This window comes from Oncorhynchus keta, chromosome 21, assembly GCF_023373465.1.
Source record: "Oncorhynchus keta strain PuntledgeMale-10-30-2019 chromosome 21, Oket_V2, whole genome shotgun sequence".
NCBI classification, from domain to species: domain Eukaryota; kingdom Metazoa; phylum Chordata; class Actinopteri; order Salmoniformes; family Salmonidae; genus Oncorhynchus; species Oncorhynchus keta.
Window position 1 is genome coordinate 53,121,965 of NC_068441.1, and position 14,580 is coordinate 53,136,544.

General features: G+C 46.7%; 1 protein-coding gene and 1 long non-coding RNA gene across 9 annotated transcripts in view; one reads left to right on the top strand and one right to left on the bottom strand.

Annotated features, from left to right (window-relative positions):
• LOC118380051 (homeodomain-interacting protein kinase 1-like) overlaps positions 1–11,883 on the top strand; it is an 85,483-nt gene extending 73,600 nt beyond the window's left edge. For 3 of the 4 annotated variants that reach the window (XM_052474221.1, XM_052474223.1, XM_052474224.1), the window contains 4 exons: positions 107–280; positions 8,140–8,336; positions 10,065–10,183; positions 10,413–11,882. In XM_052474221.1, coding sequence (XP_052330181.1) covers positions 107–280; positions 8,140–8,336; positions 10,065–10,183; positions 10,413–10,871 — 949 coding nt within the window. In that variant the 3' untranslated portion in view covers positions 10,872–11,882. Of the gene's footprint in view, positions 1–106; positions 281–8,139; positions 8,337–10,064; positions 10,184–10,412 lie in introns of all 4 variants that reach the window. The other variant, XM_052474222.1, reaches the window with a different exon arrangement.
• Positions 11,884–11,896: 13 nt separating this feature from the next.
• Positions 11,897–12,725, bottom strand: LOC127910425 (uncharacterized). Of its 5 annotated transcripts, none has more exons than XR_008074838.1 (4): positions 12,598–12,725; positions 12,389–12,555; positions 12,224–12,346; positions 11,897–12,182 (listed from the first exon to the last, which is right to left on the bottom strand). It is a non-coding gene; the product is annotated as an uncharacterized LOC127910425 (long non-coding RNA). The 5 variants fall into 5 exon arrangements; XR_008074837.1 differs by having other exon boundaries at positions 11,898–12,182; positions 12,224–12,305; XR_008074835.1 differs by having other exon boundaries at positions 11,900–12,182; positions 12,224–12,388; positions 12,430–12,555.
• Between the last annotated feature and the right edge of the window lie 1,855 nt (positions 12,726–14,580).

Consider the following 14,580-nt stretch of genomic DNA (forward strand, 5'->3'; position numbering starts at 1 on the left):
GTGTGTGTTTTTTTGCTCACTGATGGAAATGTTTAGGCCATTAGTCTGGAACTCTGGAACGGTGACTAGAAAAGCAGGATTGGTAACCAAGTGTGTGTGTATCCAGGGGCGTGTCCGGTGTGTCGCTGCTCACCAACGCCATGCTGACTCCGCCCACCTGCAGTGTGGCAGCTCTCTCTCAGCCAATCATCATCTCAGACACGCCCAGCCCGGCGGTCAGCGTCATCACCATCCACAGCGACTCAGACGAGGAAGACGAGAGGAAGTTCCACCCCGCCAGGTGAGGTCATATTCTTGTGTCTGTTCTCCTTTCCAATCACAAACGACTGTTGGTTTTATGTGGACAGTCCCTTTATAGAAGGTTTTTCAGATGATAGCCTATCGAAACTAGCATCTAGCTAGTACTAATCTCTTGTTGATATGCAACAATTTCACTGATTTACTTGAATTAAACCCTTTAACTCAGTGAGGAGCATAGGTCATCCACTAATGTGTTACGATTAATGAGTGAAGAGGTGTGGAGTCAGGCGCAGAGAGCAAAAGGATGTGGGAAAAACACGCTTTAATGTCCAGGAAAAATAACATGAACAAAAGTAGTAAAACAAATGAACAGAAATAATAACGGACAGCGCGAAACCCGAAATGCAAACAACATACACTCTTAACACAAAACAGATGAACAAGCCCGCACGAAACAGAAGCGGGCTGAACAGACTATATATAACCCCACCCTAACAACCAAACAAGAAACAGGTGATACCAATCAGACAAAACCAAAGGAACACAGAACAACGGATCGGTGATAGCTAGTAGACCGGCGACGACGACCGCCGAGCGCCACCCGAACAAGAAGGGGAGTCACCTTCGGTAATATTCGTGACATAATGAGGGTAAAACAAGTATTAAAGTTTTCCTAAAACATGTGAAAATCTGATCTGAATGGACTAGAATTGATCATCCTATCCACCACCATCTACCATATTGATTTCTGTTGTTGCTATGAATCTAATGTATGTTTCTAATGTACAGTACCAGTCAAAAGTTTGGACACACCTACTCATTCCAGGGTTTTTCTTTCTTTTTTACTATTTTCTACATTGTAAAATCAAATCAAATTGTATTAGTCACATGCGTCACATACAACAGGTTTAGACCTTACAGTGAAATGCTGACTTACAAGCCCTTAACCAACAGGTGTAGTAGACCTTACAGTGAAATGCTGACTTACAAGCCCTTAACCAACAATGCAGTTTTAATATATATATATATTTTTTTAAAGTAACAAGTAATTCAAGTGCAGAAGTAAAATAACAATAGCAAGGCTATATACAGGGGGTACCGGTACAGAGTCAATGTGGAGGCTATATACAGGGGGTACCGGTACAGAGTCAATGTGCGGGGCACCGGTTATTCTAGATAATTGAGGTAACACGTCTGCCATGCTGATCATCAACACTGGGGCCCCTCAGGGGTGTGTGCTTAGTCCCCTCCTGTACTCCCTGTTCACCCCACGACTCCAACACAGTCATTAAGTTTGCTGACGACACAACAGTGGTAGTCCTGATCACCGACAGCGATGAGACGGCCTATAGGGAGGAGGTTAGAGAACTGTAGTGTGGTACCAGGACAACAACCGCTCCCTCAACATTAGAATGCTGAACAATTAATAAAATCACCACCAGACAATTTACATTGACACCCTCCTCCCTTTTGTATACTTCTGCTACTCGCTGTTTATTATCTATAGTCACTTCATCCCCCACCTACATGTACAAATTACCTCAACTAACCGGTACCCCCGCACACTGACTCGTTACCGGTACCCCCGTACACTGACTCGGTACCGGTACCCCCTGTACATAGCCTTGTTATCGTGTTACTTTTTATTATGGCTTTTTATTTTAGTCTACTTGGTAAATATTTTCTTAACTCTTCTTGTACTCCACTGTTGGTTAAGGGCTTGTAAAGTAAACATTCACCGTAAAGTCTACAGTTGTTGTGTTCGGTGCATGTGACAAATAAAGTTTGATTTGATTTGAATATGTACATGTGGGTAGAGTTATTAAATCATGTAGTAACCAAAAAAGTGTTAAACAAATCAAAATATTTATTAGATTCTTCCAAGTTGCCAGCCTTTGCCTTATGACAGCTTTGCACGCACTTGGCATTCTCAAATTAAATTAAATTTGTCACATACACATGGTTAGCAGATGTTAATGCGAGTGTAGTGAAATGCTTCTAGTTCCGACCATGCAGTGATATCTAACAAGTAATCTAACCTAACAATTTCACAACTATCTTATACACACAAGTGTAAAGGAATGAATAAGAATATAATAAGAATAAGAATATGTACATAAAATTATATATATGAATGAGTGTTGGCCGAACGGCATAGGCAAGATGCAGTAGATGGTATAGAGTACAGTACATTTACATTTACATTTAAGTCATTTAGCAGACGCTCTTATCCAGAGCGACTTACAAATTGGTGCATTCACCTTATGACATCCAGTGGAACAGTCACTTTACAATAGTGCATCTAAATCTTAAAAGGGGGGGGGGGTGAGAAGGATTACTTATCCTATCCTAGGTATTCCTTAAAGAGGTGGGGTTTCAGGTGTCTCCGGAAGGTGGTGATTGACTCCGCTGTCCTGGCGTCGTGAGGGAGTTTGTTCCACCATTGGGGGCCAGAGCAGCGAACAGTTTTGACTGGGCTGAGCGGGAACTGTACTTCCTCAGTGGTAGGGAGGCGAGCAGGCCAGAGGTGGATGAACGCAGTGCCCTTGTTTGGGTGTAGGGCCTGATCAGAGCCTGGAGGTACTGAGGTGCCGTTCCCCTCACAGCTCCGTAGGCAAGCACCATGGTCTTGTAGCGGATGCGAGCTTCAACTGGAAGCCAGTGGAGAGAGCGGAGGAGCGGGGTGACGTGAGAGAACTTGGGAAGGTTGAACACCAGACGGGCTGCGGCGTTCTGGATGAGTTGTAGGGGTTTAATGGCACAGGCAGGAGCCCAGCCAGCAGCGAGTTGCAGTAATCCAGACGGGAGATGACAAGTGCCTGGATTAGGACCTGCGCCGCTTCCTGTGTGAGGCAGGGTCGTACTCTGCGGATGTTGTAGAGCATGAACCTACAGGAACGGGCCACCGCCTTGATGTTAGTTGAGAACGACAGGGTGTTGTCCAGGATCACGCCAAGGTTCTTAGCGCTCTGGGAGGAGGACACAATGGAGTTGTCAACCGTGATGGCGAGATCATGGAACGGGCAGTCCTTCCCCGGGAGGAAGAGCAGCTCCGTCTTGCCGAGGTTCAGCTTGAGGTGGTGATCCGTCATCCACACTGATATGTCTGCCAGACATGCAGAGATGCGATTCGCCACCTGGTCATCAGAAGCGGGAAAGGAGAAGATTAATTGTGTGTCGTCTGCATAGCAATGATAGGAGAGACCATGTGAGGTTATGACAGAGCCGAGTGACTTGGTGTATAGCGAGAATAGGAGAGGGCCTAGAACAGAGCCCTGGGGGACACCAGTGTTGAGAGCGCGTGGTGAGGAGACAGATTCTCGCCACGCCACCTGGTAGGAGCGACCTGTCAGGTAGGACGCAATTCAAGCGTGGGCCTCGCCGGAGATGCCCAACTCGGAGAGGGTGGAGAGGAGGATCTGATGGTTCACAGTATCGAAGGCAGCCGATAGGTCTAGAAGGATGAGAGCAGAGGAGAGAGAGTTAGCTTTAGCAGTGCGGAGCGCCTCCGTGATACAGAGAAGAGCAGTCTCAGTTGAATGACTAGTCTTGAAACCTGACTGATTTGGATCAAGAAGGTCATTCAGAGAGAGATAGCGGGAGAGCTGGCCAAGGATGGCACGTTCAAGAGTTTTGGAGAGAAAAGAAAGAAGGGATACTGGTCTGTAGTTGTTGACATCGGAGGGATCGAGTGTAGGTTTTTTCAGAAGGGGTGCAACTCTTGCTCTCTTGAAGACGGAAGGGACGTAGCCAGCGGTCAGGGATGAGTTGATGAGCGAGGTGAGGTAAGGGAGAAGGTCTCCGGAAATGGTCTGGAGAAGAGAGGAGGGGATAGGGTCAAGCGGGCAGGTTGTTGGGCGGCCGGCCATCACAAGGCGCGAGATTTCATCTGGAGAGAGAGGGGAGAAAGAGGTCAGAGCACAGGGTAGGGCAGTGTGAGCAGAACCAGCGGTGCCGTTTGACTTAGCAAACGAGGATCGGATGTCGTCGACCTTCTTTTCAAAATGGTTGACGAAGTCATCTGCAGAGAGGGAGGAGGGGGAGGATTCAGGAGGGAGGAGAAGGTGGCAAAGAGCTTCCTAGGGTTAGAGGCAGATGCTTGGAATTTAGAGTGATAGAAAATGGCTTTAGCAGCAGAGACAGAGGAGGAAAATGTAGAGAGGAGGGAGTGAAAGGATGCCAGGTCCGCAGGGAGGCGAGTTTTCCTCCTTTTCCGCTCGGCTGCCCGGAGCCCTGTTCTGTGAGCTCGCAATGAGTCGTCGAGCCACGGGCGGGAGGGGAGGACCGAGCCGGCCTGGAGGATAGGGGACATAGAGAGTCAAAGGATGCAGAAAGGGAGGAGAGGAGGGTTGAGGAGGCAGAATCAGGAGATAGGTTGGAGAAGGTTTGAGCAGAGGGAAGAGATGATAGGATGGAAGAGGAGAGAGTAGCGGGGGAGAGAGAGCGAAGGTTGGGACGGTGCGATACCATCCGAGTAGGGGCAGTGTGGGAGGAGTTGGATGAGAGCGAGAGGGAAAAGGATACAAGGTAGTGGTCGGAGACTTGGAGGGGAGTTGCAATGAGGTTAGTGGAAGAACATCATCTAGTAAAGATGAGGTCGAGCGTATTGCCTGCCTTGTGAGTAGGGGGAAGGTGAGAGGGTGAGGTCAAAAGAGGAGAGGAGTGGAAAGAAGGAGGCAGAGAGGAATGAGTCAAAGGTAGACGTGGGGAGGTTAAAGTCGCCCAGCACTGTGAGAGGTGAGCCGTCCTCAGGAAAGGAGCTTATCAAGGCATCAAGCTCATTGATGAACTCTCCGAGGGAACCCGGAGGGCGATAAATGATAAGGATGTTAAGCTTGAAAGGGCTGGTAACTGTGACAGCATGGAATTCAAAGGAGGCGATAGACAGATGGGTAAGGGGAGAAAGAGAGAATGACCACTTGGGAGAGATGATGATCCCGGTGCCACCACCCCGCTGACCAGGAGCTCTCGGGGTGTGCGAGAACACGTGGGCGGACGAAGAGAGAGCATATGAGATGAGTAACGTAGGGTATGTAAACATATAAAAGTGGCATTGTTTAAAGTGGCTAGTGATGCATTTATTACATCAATATTTCCATTATTAAAGTGGCTGGAGTTGAGTCAGTATGTTGGCAGCAGCCACTCAATGTTAGTGATGGCTGTTTCACAGTCTGATGGCCATGAGATAGAAGCTGTTTTTCAGTCTCTCGGTCCCTGCGTTGATGCACCTGTACTGACCCCGCCTTCTGGATGATAGCGGGGTGAACAGGCAGTGGATCGGGTGGTTGTTGTCCTTGATTATCTTTTTGGCCTTCCTGTGACATCGGGTGGTGTAGGTGTCCTGGAGGGCAGGTAGTTTGCCCCCGGTGATGCGTTGTGCAGACCTCACTACCCTCTGGAGAGCCTTGCGGTTGTAGGCTGAGCAGTTGCCGTACCAGGCGGTGATACAGCCCGACAGGATGCTCTCGATTGTGCATCTGTAAAAGTTTGTGAGTGTTTTTGGTGACAAGCTGAATTTCTTCAGCCTCCTGAGGTTGAAGAGGCACTGCTACGAACTTCTTCACCACGCTGTCTGTGTGGGTGGACCTTTTCAGTTTGTCCGTGATGTGTATTCCGAGGAACTTAAATTCTTATTTACCATGAAGGACAACGACGTTGGGCCAATTGTGCGCCTGTCACGCTCGTCGTCAAGGAAATGACCGACCAAGGTGCAGCGGTAAGCGTACATTCCTTCCCTGACACTGCTAAATGGCATATATTATTATTATTATTATTATATTACTATAGGGGAGGGTCCGGGTGGGCATCGATCCTGGTGGCGCTCCACCTCTGGCTCCCTCCACTTTGGTGGCGCCTCTGGTGCGGGGACCCTCGTCGCCGACCCCGGACTGGGGACCCTATCCGCAGGCCCCGGACTGGGGACCCTCGTCGACGACCCCGGACTGGGGACCCTCTCCGCAGGAGCCAACTCCTCGTAACGTCGCCGTTCCGCCTTCGCTGCCTCCATCTCCTCCTTCGGACGGCGATATTCTCCAGCCTGCGCCCAGGGTCCTTTTCCTTGCAGAATGTCTTCCCATGTCCACTCTGTCTGCTCCTCCCGGCCACGCCGCTTAGTCCGTTTGTGGTGGGTTGTTCTGTCACGAACGTCGTCAAGGAAAGGACCGGACCAAGGTGCAGCGTGGTAAGCGTACATTCCTTTATTTTAAATGTCGCCAACAAAACAATAAACAGCTAAACGAACGTGAAGCTCTGTAAGGCTATACATGCCACTAACAAAGACAACAACCCACAAATGAGAAACGGAAAAAAGGCTGCCTAAGTAGGATTCCCAATCAGAGACAACGGTAGGCAGCTGTCCCTGATTGAGAATCATACCTGACCAAAAACAAAGAACCAGAAAAGCATAGACTTTCCTACCCGAGTCACACCCTGACCAAACAAACATAGAGAATAAAAGGATCTCTACGGTCATGGCGTGACAGCGCCGCCATAATGCGTTTCAACCAGCTTCATGAGGTAGTCACCTGGAGTGCATTTAAATTAACAGGTGTGCCTTGTTAATTTGTGGAATTTCTTTCCTTCTTAATGCTTTTGAGCCAATCAGTTGTGTTGTGTCAAGGTAGGGGTGGTATACAGAAGATAGCCCTATTTGGTAAAAGACCAAGTCCATATGGTTCCTGAGTAGCACAGCGGTCTAAGGCACTGCATCTCAGTGCTAGAGGCGTCACTACAGACCCCCGGTTTAATTCCAGGCTGTATCCCAACTGGCCGTGATTGGGAGTCCAATAGGGCGGCGCACACTTGGCCCAGCGTCGTCCGGGTTTGTCCTTCATTGTAAATAAGAATGTGTTTTTAACTGACTTTCCTAGTTAAATCAAGGTTCAAAAAAAATATATATATTATGTCAAGAAGAGCTCAAATAAGCAAAGAGAAATGACAGTCCATCATTACTTTAAGACATGAAGGTTAGTCAATCTGGAACATTTCAAGAACTTTGAAAGTTTCTTCAAGTGCAGTTGCAAAAATCATCAAGCACTATGATGAAACTGACTCTCATGAGGACCGCCACAGGAAAGAAAGACCCAGAGGATACGTTCAGTAGAGTTAGCAGCCTCAGAAATTGCAGCCCAAATAAATGCTTCACAGAGTTCAAGTAACAAACACATCTCAACATCAACTGTTCAGAGGAGACTGCATGTGTGGTTCCCACCCTGAAGCATGGAGGAGGAGGTGTGATGGAGTGGGGGTGCTTTGCTGGTGACACTGTCAGTGATTTATTTAGAATTCAAGGCACCCTTAACCAGCATGGATACCACAGCATTCTGCAGTGATACGCCATCCCATCTGGTTTGCGCTTAGTGGGACTATTATTTGTTTTCCAACAGGACAATGACCACACACACCTCCAGGCTGTGTAAGCACTATTTGACCAAGAAGGTGAGTGATGGAGTGCTGCATCACTCCAACCTCCACAAATCACTCGACCTCAACCCAATTGAGATGGTTTGGGATGAGTTGGACCGCAGAGTGAAGGAAAAGCAACCAACAAGTGCTCAGCATTTGTGGGAACTCCTTCAAGACTGTTGGAAAAGCATTCCAGGTGAAGTTGGTTGAGAGAATGCCAAGTGTGCAAAGCTGTCATCGAGGCAAAGAATGGCTACTTTGAAGAATCTCAAATATAAAATACATTTTGATTTGTTTAAAACGTTTTGGGTTACTACATGATTCCATATGTGTTATTTCATAGTGTCAATGTCTTCACTGTTATTCTCCAATGTAGAAAATAGTAAAATAAAGAAAAACCCTTGAATTATTAGGTGTGTCCAAACTTTTGACTGGTACTGTATCCCTTAATGTATGTCTCTAATGTATGAATCTCTATGTTTGTCTGTTTAACAGCTGTGGTCCGGCTCAGAGGACTAACGTGATCAGCTGTTTGACGGTCCACGACTCTGACTCCTCCACGGCCAGCCCCCTCACCCCCCGCCTCCTCGCCGGCTCCAGCACTCTCACACACCTCCGGGGAGGGGGGACGTCTATGGGCAGGTCACTGGCCGTGGTGGCACCATCTGTCAAGACCCAGCCGACTGAGACGGGTGAGGTGGCTCACACTCGCATACTAGTGTTACACGGTTTACCAAAAGTTATGTACTTTTTTGATACTAGATCATGAAAAATGGTTCGGTACTAGAATGTGTTGCTTTCGTTAGATGTGTCTCAGGGATCAAGTGCAACTTGCCTGATCCACGAACTCTCACTGCTCGCCTGTACTGGGATTCTGGGCTGTATCATGTTAGCTCCACTAACTCACTGCTAGCCTGTACTGGGAGTCTGGGCTGTATCATGTTAGCTCCACTAACTCACTGCTAGCCTGTACTGGGAGTCTGGGCTGTATCATGTTAGCTCCACTAACTCACTGGGAGTCTGGGCTGTATCATGTTAGCTCCACTAAGTCACTGCTAGCCTGAGAGTCTGGGCTGCATCATGTTAGCTCCACTAACTCACTGCTAGCTTGGGAGTCTGGGCTGCATCATGTTAGCTCCACTAACTCACTGGGAGTCTGGGAATCTGGGCTGTATCATGTTAGCTCCACTAACTCACTGGGAGTCTGGGCTGCATCATGTTAGCTCCACTAACTCACTGGGAGTATGGGCTGCATCATGTTAGCTCCACTAACTCACTGCTAGCCTGAGAGTCTGGGCTGCATCATGTTAGCTCCACTAACTCACTGCTAGCCTGAGAGTCTGGGCTGTATCATGTTAGCTCCACTAACTCACTGCTAGCCTGAGAGTCTGGGCTGCATCATGTTAGCTCCACTAACTCACTGCTAGCCTGAGAGTCTGGGCTGTATCATGTTAGCTCCACTAACTCACTGCTAGCCTGAGAGTCTGGGCTGTATCATGTTAGCTCCACTAACTCACTGCTAGCCTGAGAGTCTGGGCTGTATCATGTTAGCTCCACTAACTCACTGCTAGCCTGAGAGTCTGGGCTGTATCATGTTAGCTCCACTAACTCACTGCTAGCCTGAGAGTCTGGGCTGCATCATGTTAGCTCCACTAACTCACTGCTAGCCTGAGAGTCTGGGCTGTATCATGTTAGCTCCACTAACTCACTGCTAGCCTGGGAGTCTGGGCTGCATCATGTTAGCTCCACTAACTCACTGCTAGCCTGAGAGTCTGGGCTGTATCATGTTAGCTCCACTAACTCACTGCTAGCCTGGGAGTCTGGGCTGTATCATGTTAGCTCCACTAACTCACTGCTAACCTGGGAGTCTGGGCTGTATCATGTTAGCTCCACTAACTAACTGCTAGCCTGCACTGGGAGTCTGGGCTGTATCATGTTAGCTCCACTAACTCACTGCTAGACTGGGAGTCTGGGCTGTATCATGTTAGCTCCACTAACTCACTGCTAACCTGGGAGTCTGGGCTGTATCATGTTAGCTCCACTAACTCACTGCTAGCCTGTACTGAGAGTCTGGGCTGCATCATGTTAGCTCCCCACTCATGCTGCACAGAAGTCCCAACACATTTGAATAATGTAATGATGCATGTAGAAACTGTTCATTACTGTTCACAAAACAATGTCCATACAGGCTACAACACTTCACAATGGAAGAAGATACCGCTAGCTTCCAGCTTTGTAGGCTAACAATGTCAACGTTCTGGTATCTTGACAACACTAGGACATACCCACAGAGATCTGCACAGTTTAGAATCACAAATACAGTATACAGAAGCACAGAATGCTTTAAAACCAGTTTGAGTGTTTCGTTGAAAGCTGCATTTCTAACCATGTCTCTCTGTCTCTTCCTGGTTGGTTTCCAGGGCAACTCCAGAGCTCCTACATCAAGCCCAAGCGGGCCAATCGACAGCCCTGTAGTGGTGACAACAGCGACCGCCATAAGCTTGTCCCCAGCCAATCACATCCTCTCAACCTCAGCCAGGTGAGTCAGCCAGCCAATAGTACCCTCTCTTACTAGCAGGTGTGCCCCAGGCCACTGTGACACGTTACAGAACGTTCAGATAGAAATGTATTGTGTAGAACAGTTGATTGTCTATTTTAATTTTTAAACAGTGACGTAAACTGTTTCCTTTGTTTATACAGTTTATTTTCATTGAGTTATTTGGCTAAAGACATGTTCTGATGCAGTCTGCCTGCCTCTCTTTCTCCAGGTACAGCCTGTAGTCTCATCCTCATCCTCGTCTCAGGACCGTTCCCACGGCAGCCTGCGTCGCCAGGCAACCTACCCCCCTAGCCCCGCTTCCCACTACACCTTTCAGGAAGCGCCCTCCCTAAGCGCCGCCCCCAGCCTCTACACCTTTCCCGCCTCCGCAGCGCTAGCCTCCGCCTCTCAGGCCATGGAACAGTTCCTGGGGCGTGGCCACCCCACCCCTTCCACCTACGCCCCTCCCACCGTCTCTTACGGAGCCTCGGGGTTGGCCCGGAGTGACGCAGGGACCAGGAAGGAGTCTTCGGTGGGGTCAGGGATGATCCATGGGGTGGGGCTTCCTGCAACTTATCAGCACCAGTTTACTGCTGGGCCCCCATACATTAGTGTGAGGCCCCGGGCTGAAGCCTACAGCGCATACCAGCTCAGCCCTCGACGGTTGGGACAGTACCCTTACTTATGATGAGACGTGGGGCGCTTTCAGCAGCATGCAACGTTTTGGAACGTTCAGATAGAAAAATCCTATGTAGAACAAACGTGTCTGTGAATTGGAGATCACATTAGAGCTGGGATGATAAACCAAAAATGATTGACACCGACTATACCAGACCACTTATCGCAGACATTTTGTTAATATCGTTCATTACAATATAAGTAGCCTCTAATAGAGAAATGTGAAGTTTGAAATGAAATAAGTTTACTAATATGGGTGATTGTTGATAGAACAATTGATGGCTACAAACATCAAACTAGTAGTAGTTTAAAGGCCCAGTGCTGCCGTTTTTATCTCAATATCAAGTCAGATCTGGGTAACAATTAAGTACCTTACTGTGATTGTTTTCAATTAAAATAATCTAAAATAAACAGAAAGCTAAATAGCAAAGAGCAATTTCTCAAGCAAAGATTTTGCTAGGACTATCTGGGAGTGGTCTGAGTGGGGAGGGTGGGAGTGGGGAAAACCAGCTGTTATTGGCAGAGAGGTTTGGAACTCTTTCTTATTGGTCTATTAACTAATTAACCACCTGGTGATGTGACCAGACACGCTCAAAACTCCCACCAAAAACAGGCAGACATTTCAGGCGGGCTTTTCAAACAGTTTTTACATTTAAAGGGCATTATCATATTTTTTTTTTTTTTTTTTTTTTACAATTTCACAGTGTTATTCCAACCACACGGGGGGGAAAAAACGTTTTAGGCTACACTGGGCCTTTAAAGGATATTAAACCTATATGCTGGTGCAGACGTGTTATATACTCTCCTTTCTATTTACCGTTGTCAAATCAATTCAGGTCATTTATCCCGATGTGGATTTTTTGTTGTTGTCCCTTATCGCCCAGCTCTAGATCACGTCGACACTATTCATGGCATTTTTAATTTTTTATCTGAAACGTTGGGACAACGTTTTGCAACTGAACGTGGCTACGGTAGAGCAGTAACCTACTGATGATGTCATGATACTGGGGCTAGAGATGGGGGTGGGGGGGGTAAATAATGTGTAGGACTATGGCTCTCACACACACTCTCTGAAGGGGCAATAAGACCCCCCCACTTCACCTTGTGGATGAATCAGGGAGGGCTATGGAAAGGGGGGGGGGGTATCTTTGAATTTTTGCACTACTGCATTTTATTTACTGTTAAGCAGTGGTTCACCTCAAACTGGTTTAACAGCATTCTGTTAAGCAGTGGTTCACCTCAAACTGGTTTTAACAGTGTTCTGTTAAGCAGTGGTTCACCTCAAACTGGTTTAACAGCATTCTGTTAAGCAGTGGTTCACCTCAAACTGGTTTAACAGTGTTCTGTTAAGCAGTGGTTCACCTCAAACTGGTTTAACAGCATTCTGTTAAGCAGTGGTTCACCTCAAACTGGTTTAACAGCGTTCTGTTAAGCAGTGGTTCACCTCAAACTGGTTTAACAGCGTTTTGTTAAGCAGTGGTTCACCTCAAACTGGTTTTAACAGCATTCTGTTAAGCAGTGGTTCACCTCAAACTGGTTTAACAGCATTCTGTTAAGCAGTGGTTCACCTCAAACTGGTTTTAACAGCATTCTGTTAAGCAGTGGTTCACCTCAAACTGGTTTTAACAGTGTTCTGTTAAGCAGTGGTTCACCTCAAACTGGTTTTAACAGCATTCTGTTAAGCAGTGGTTCACCTCAAACTGGTTTTAACAGTGTTCTGTTAAGCAGTGGTTCACCTCAAACTGGTTTTAACAGCATTCTGTTAAGCAGTGGTTCACCTCAAACTGGTTTTAACAGCATTCTGTTAAGCAGTGGTTCACCTCAAACTGGTTTTAACAGCATTCTGTTAAGCAGTGGTTCACCTCAAACTGGTTTTAACAGCTTTCTGACCTTTTGTAGTAGTATTATTATTATGTGATATTGTACTGTTATTTTTCCCAGCAGAAAAAGTATAATTGTTTAGTTTTTTCCCTGTTTTAATTGGATGCAGATTGAGGCGTTCTGGTTTTTAATATCATATATACTATAAATTGTGTTTATTTAAAAGGCTTTGTGTTTTAAAGGACACTAGTCTCCTCTAGGGGTCCAGTCAGTGAGTTGAAACACAGAATACTGGAGATAGAAAAATGTGTTTCTATACCATATGAAATGTAAGGATCAGGATGCATATGAAATGCACTTCCATATGAAATGTAGGAATATGACATGAGTCTGTGTTCTACATGGCAGAAATGTACTGTATATAACAGCTATGCTGGTCTGTGAGCTATCGGTAGCGTTGCAGCCTCCTGAGTAGACCCTAGCTGTGTCTCCTTGCAATAGGAGAGCCCATTGTCTCACGTCAGATGGCGTCACTCCTACGCGACGCTCGTTTTGAGTGCAGATGGCCGTCAGCGCTATCTGACGTCAGACAATGTAGGAGAGCCTAGAAAGGCGTAGCTAGAGAAACGGCGCACCTAGCTAGGGAGATGCTACTGCTAGCTAGATATGCTAGCTAATCTTAAGAAAGGCTACAAAGGTTAACTATAGCACAGCTAGCTAGAGAGATGCCAGCTTTTAGCTAACCCAAGGCCGGTCTAAAGGTGATCCAAGTATCTTTAGCATTGCAGGCTAGCTAGAGAAATGCTAGCTACTTGCTAATTTAAACAAAGCACTTAAGGTGATTCCGTTTTCGTCCTCATGCTAGCGAGCAGTAGCCACATGCTGGCCAGCATGAGGGAAAAAAACGTCTCAGAAGTGTCTTAATCTAAACAAAAGCCCTTTCCAACCATATAGCAGAGCGTATAAGGTTGGAATCTTCTAGCTTACCTAAAGGTGATTTGTGTGTCTTTAGCATGGCTGGCTAACTAGCTAGAGATGCTAGCTATATGCTAACCTAAATAACTTCTAACGGTGATCCTTGTGTGTTTAGCACCCTTATATAACCCAAACTAATCCAGTGACATCCATAATATGGTCTGATAATATTTGTATTATATTATTTTACATATAGCCTAACTCCTGTGTTTTTAGTTCTACATGTTCGAAATTCTAAGTTCTAAACTTCTCTATTGTGAGTTTAATATATGTTTTGTCGTTAATGTGAGCTGTCACACAAGACGGTCTTGTTGGTGGCTCATGCCGCACCTGATGGATGGTTAGACGTTTGAATGGAAGGAGAAGGAGACAGAAATGTATGGTTGTTTGGCACTGATGTTATGGATCATTTCATTTAAATCATTAGCATGTTGTATGTAGTCTATTCTGTCACAGCCTGGTAACGATGTAGTCTATTCTGTCACAGCCTGGTAACGATGTAGTCTATTCTGTCACAGCCTGGTAACGATATAGTCTATTCTGTCACAGCCTGGTAACGATGTAGTCTATTCTGTCACAGCCTGGAAACGATGTAGTCTATTCTGTCACAGCCTGGTAACGATGTAGTCTATTCTGTCACAGCCTGGTAACGATGTAGTCTATTCTGTCACAGCCTGGTAACGATGTAGTCTATTCTGTCACAGCCTGGTAACGATGTAGTCTATTCTGTCACAGCCTGGTAACGATGTAGTCTATTCTGTCACAGCCTGGTAACGATGTAGTCTATTCTGTCACAGCCTGGTAACGATGTAGTCTATTCTGTCACAGCCTGGTAACGATGTAGTCTATTCTGTCACAGCCTGGTAACGATGTAGTCTATTCTGTCACAGCCTGGAAACGATGTAGTCTATTCTGTCACAGCC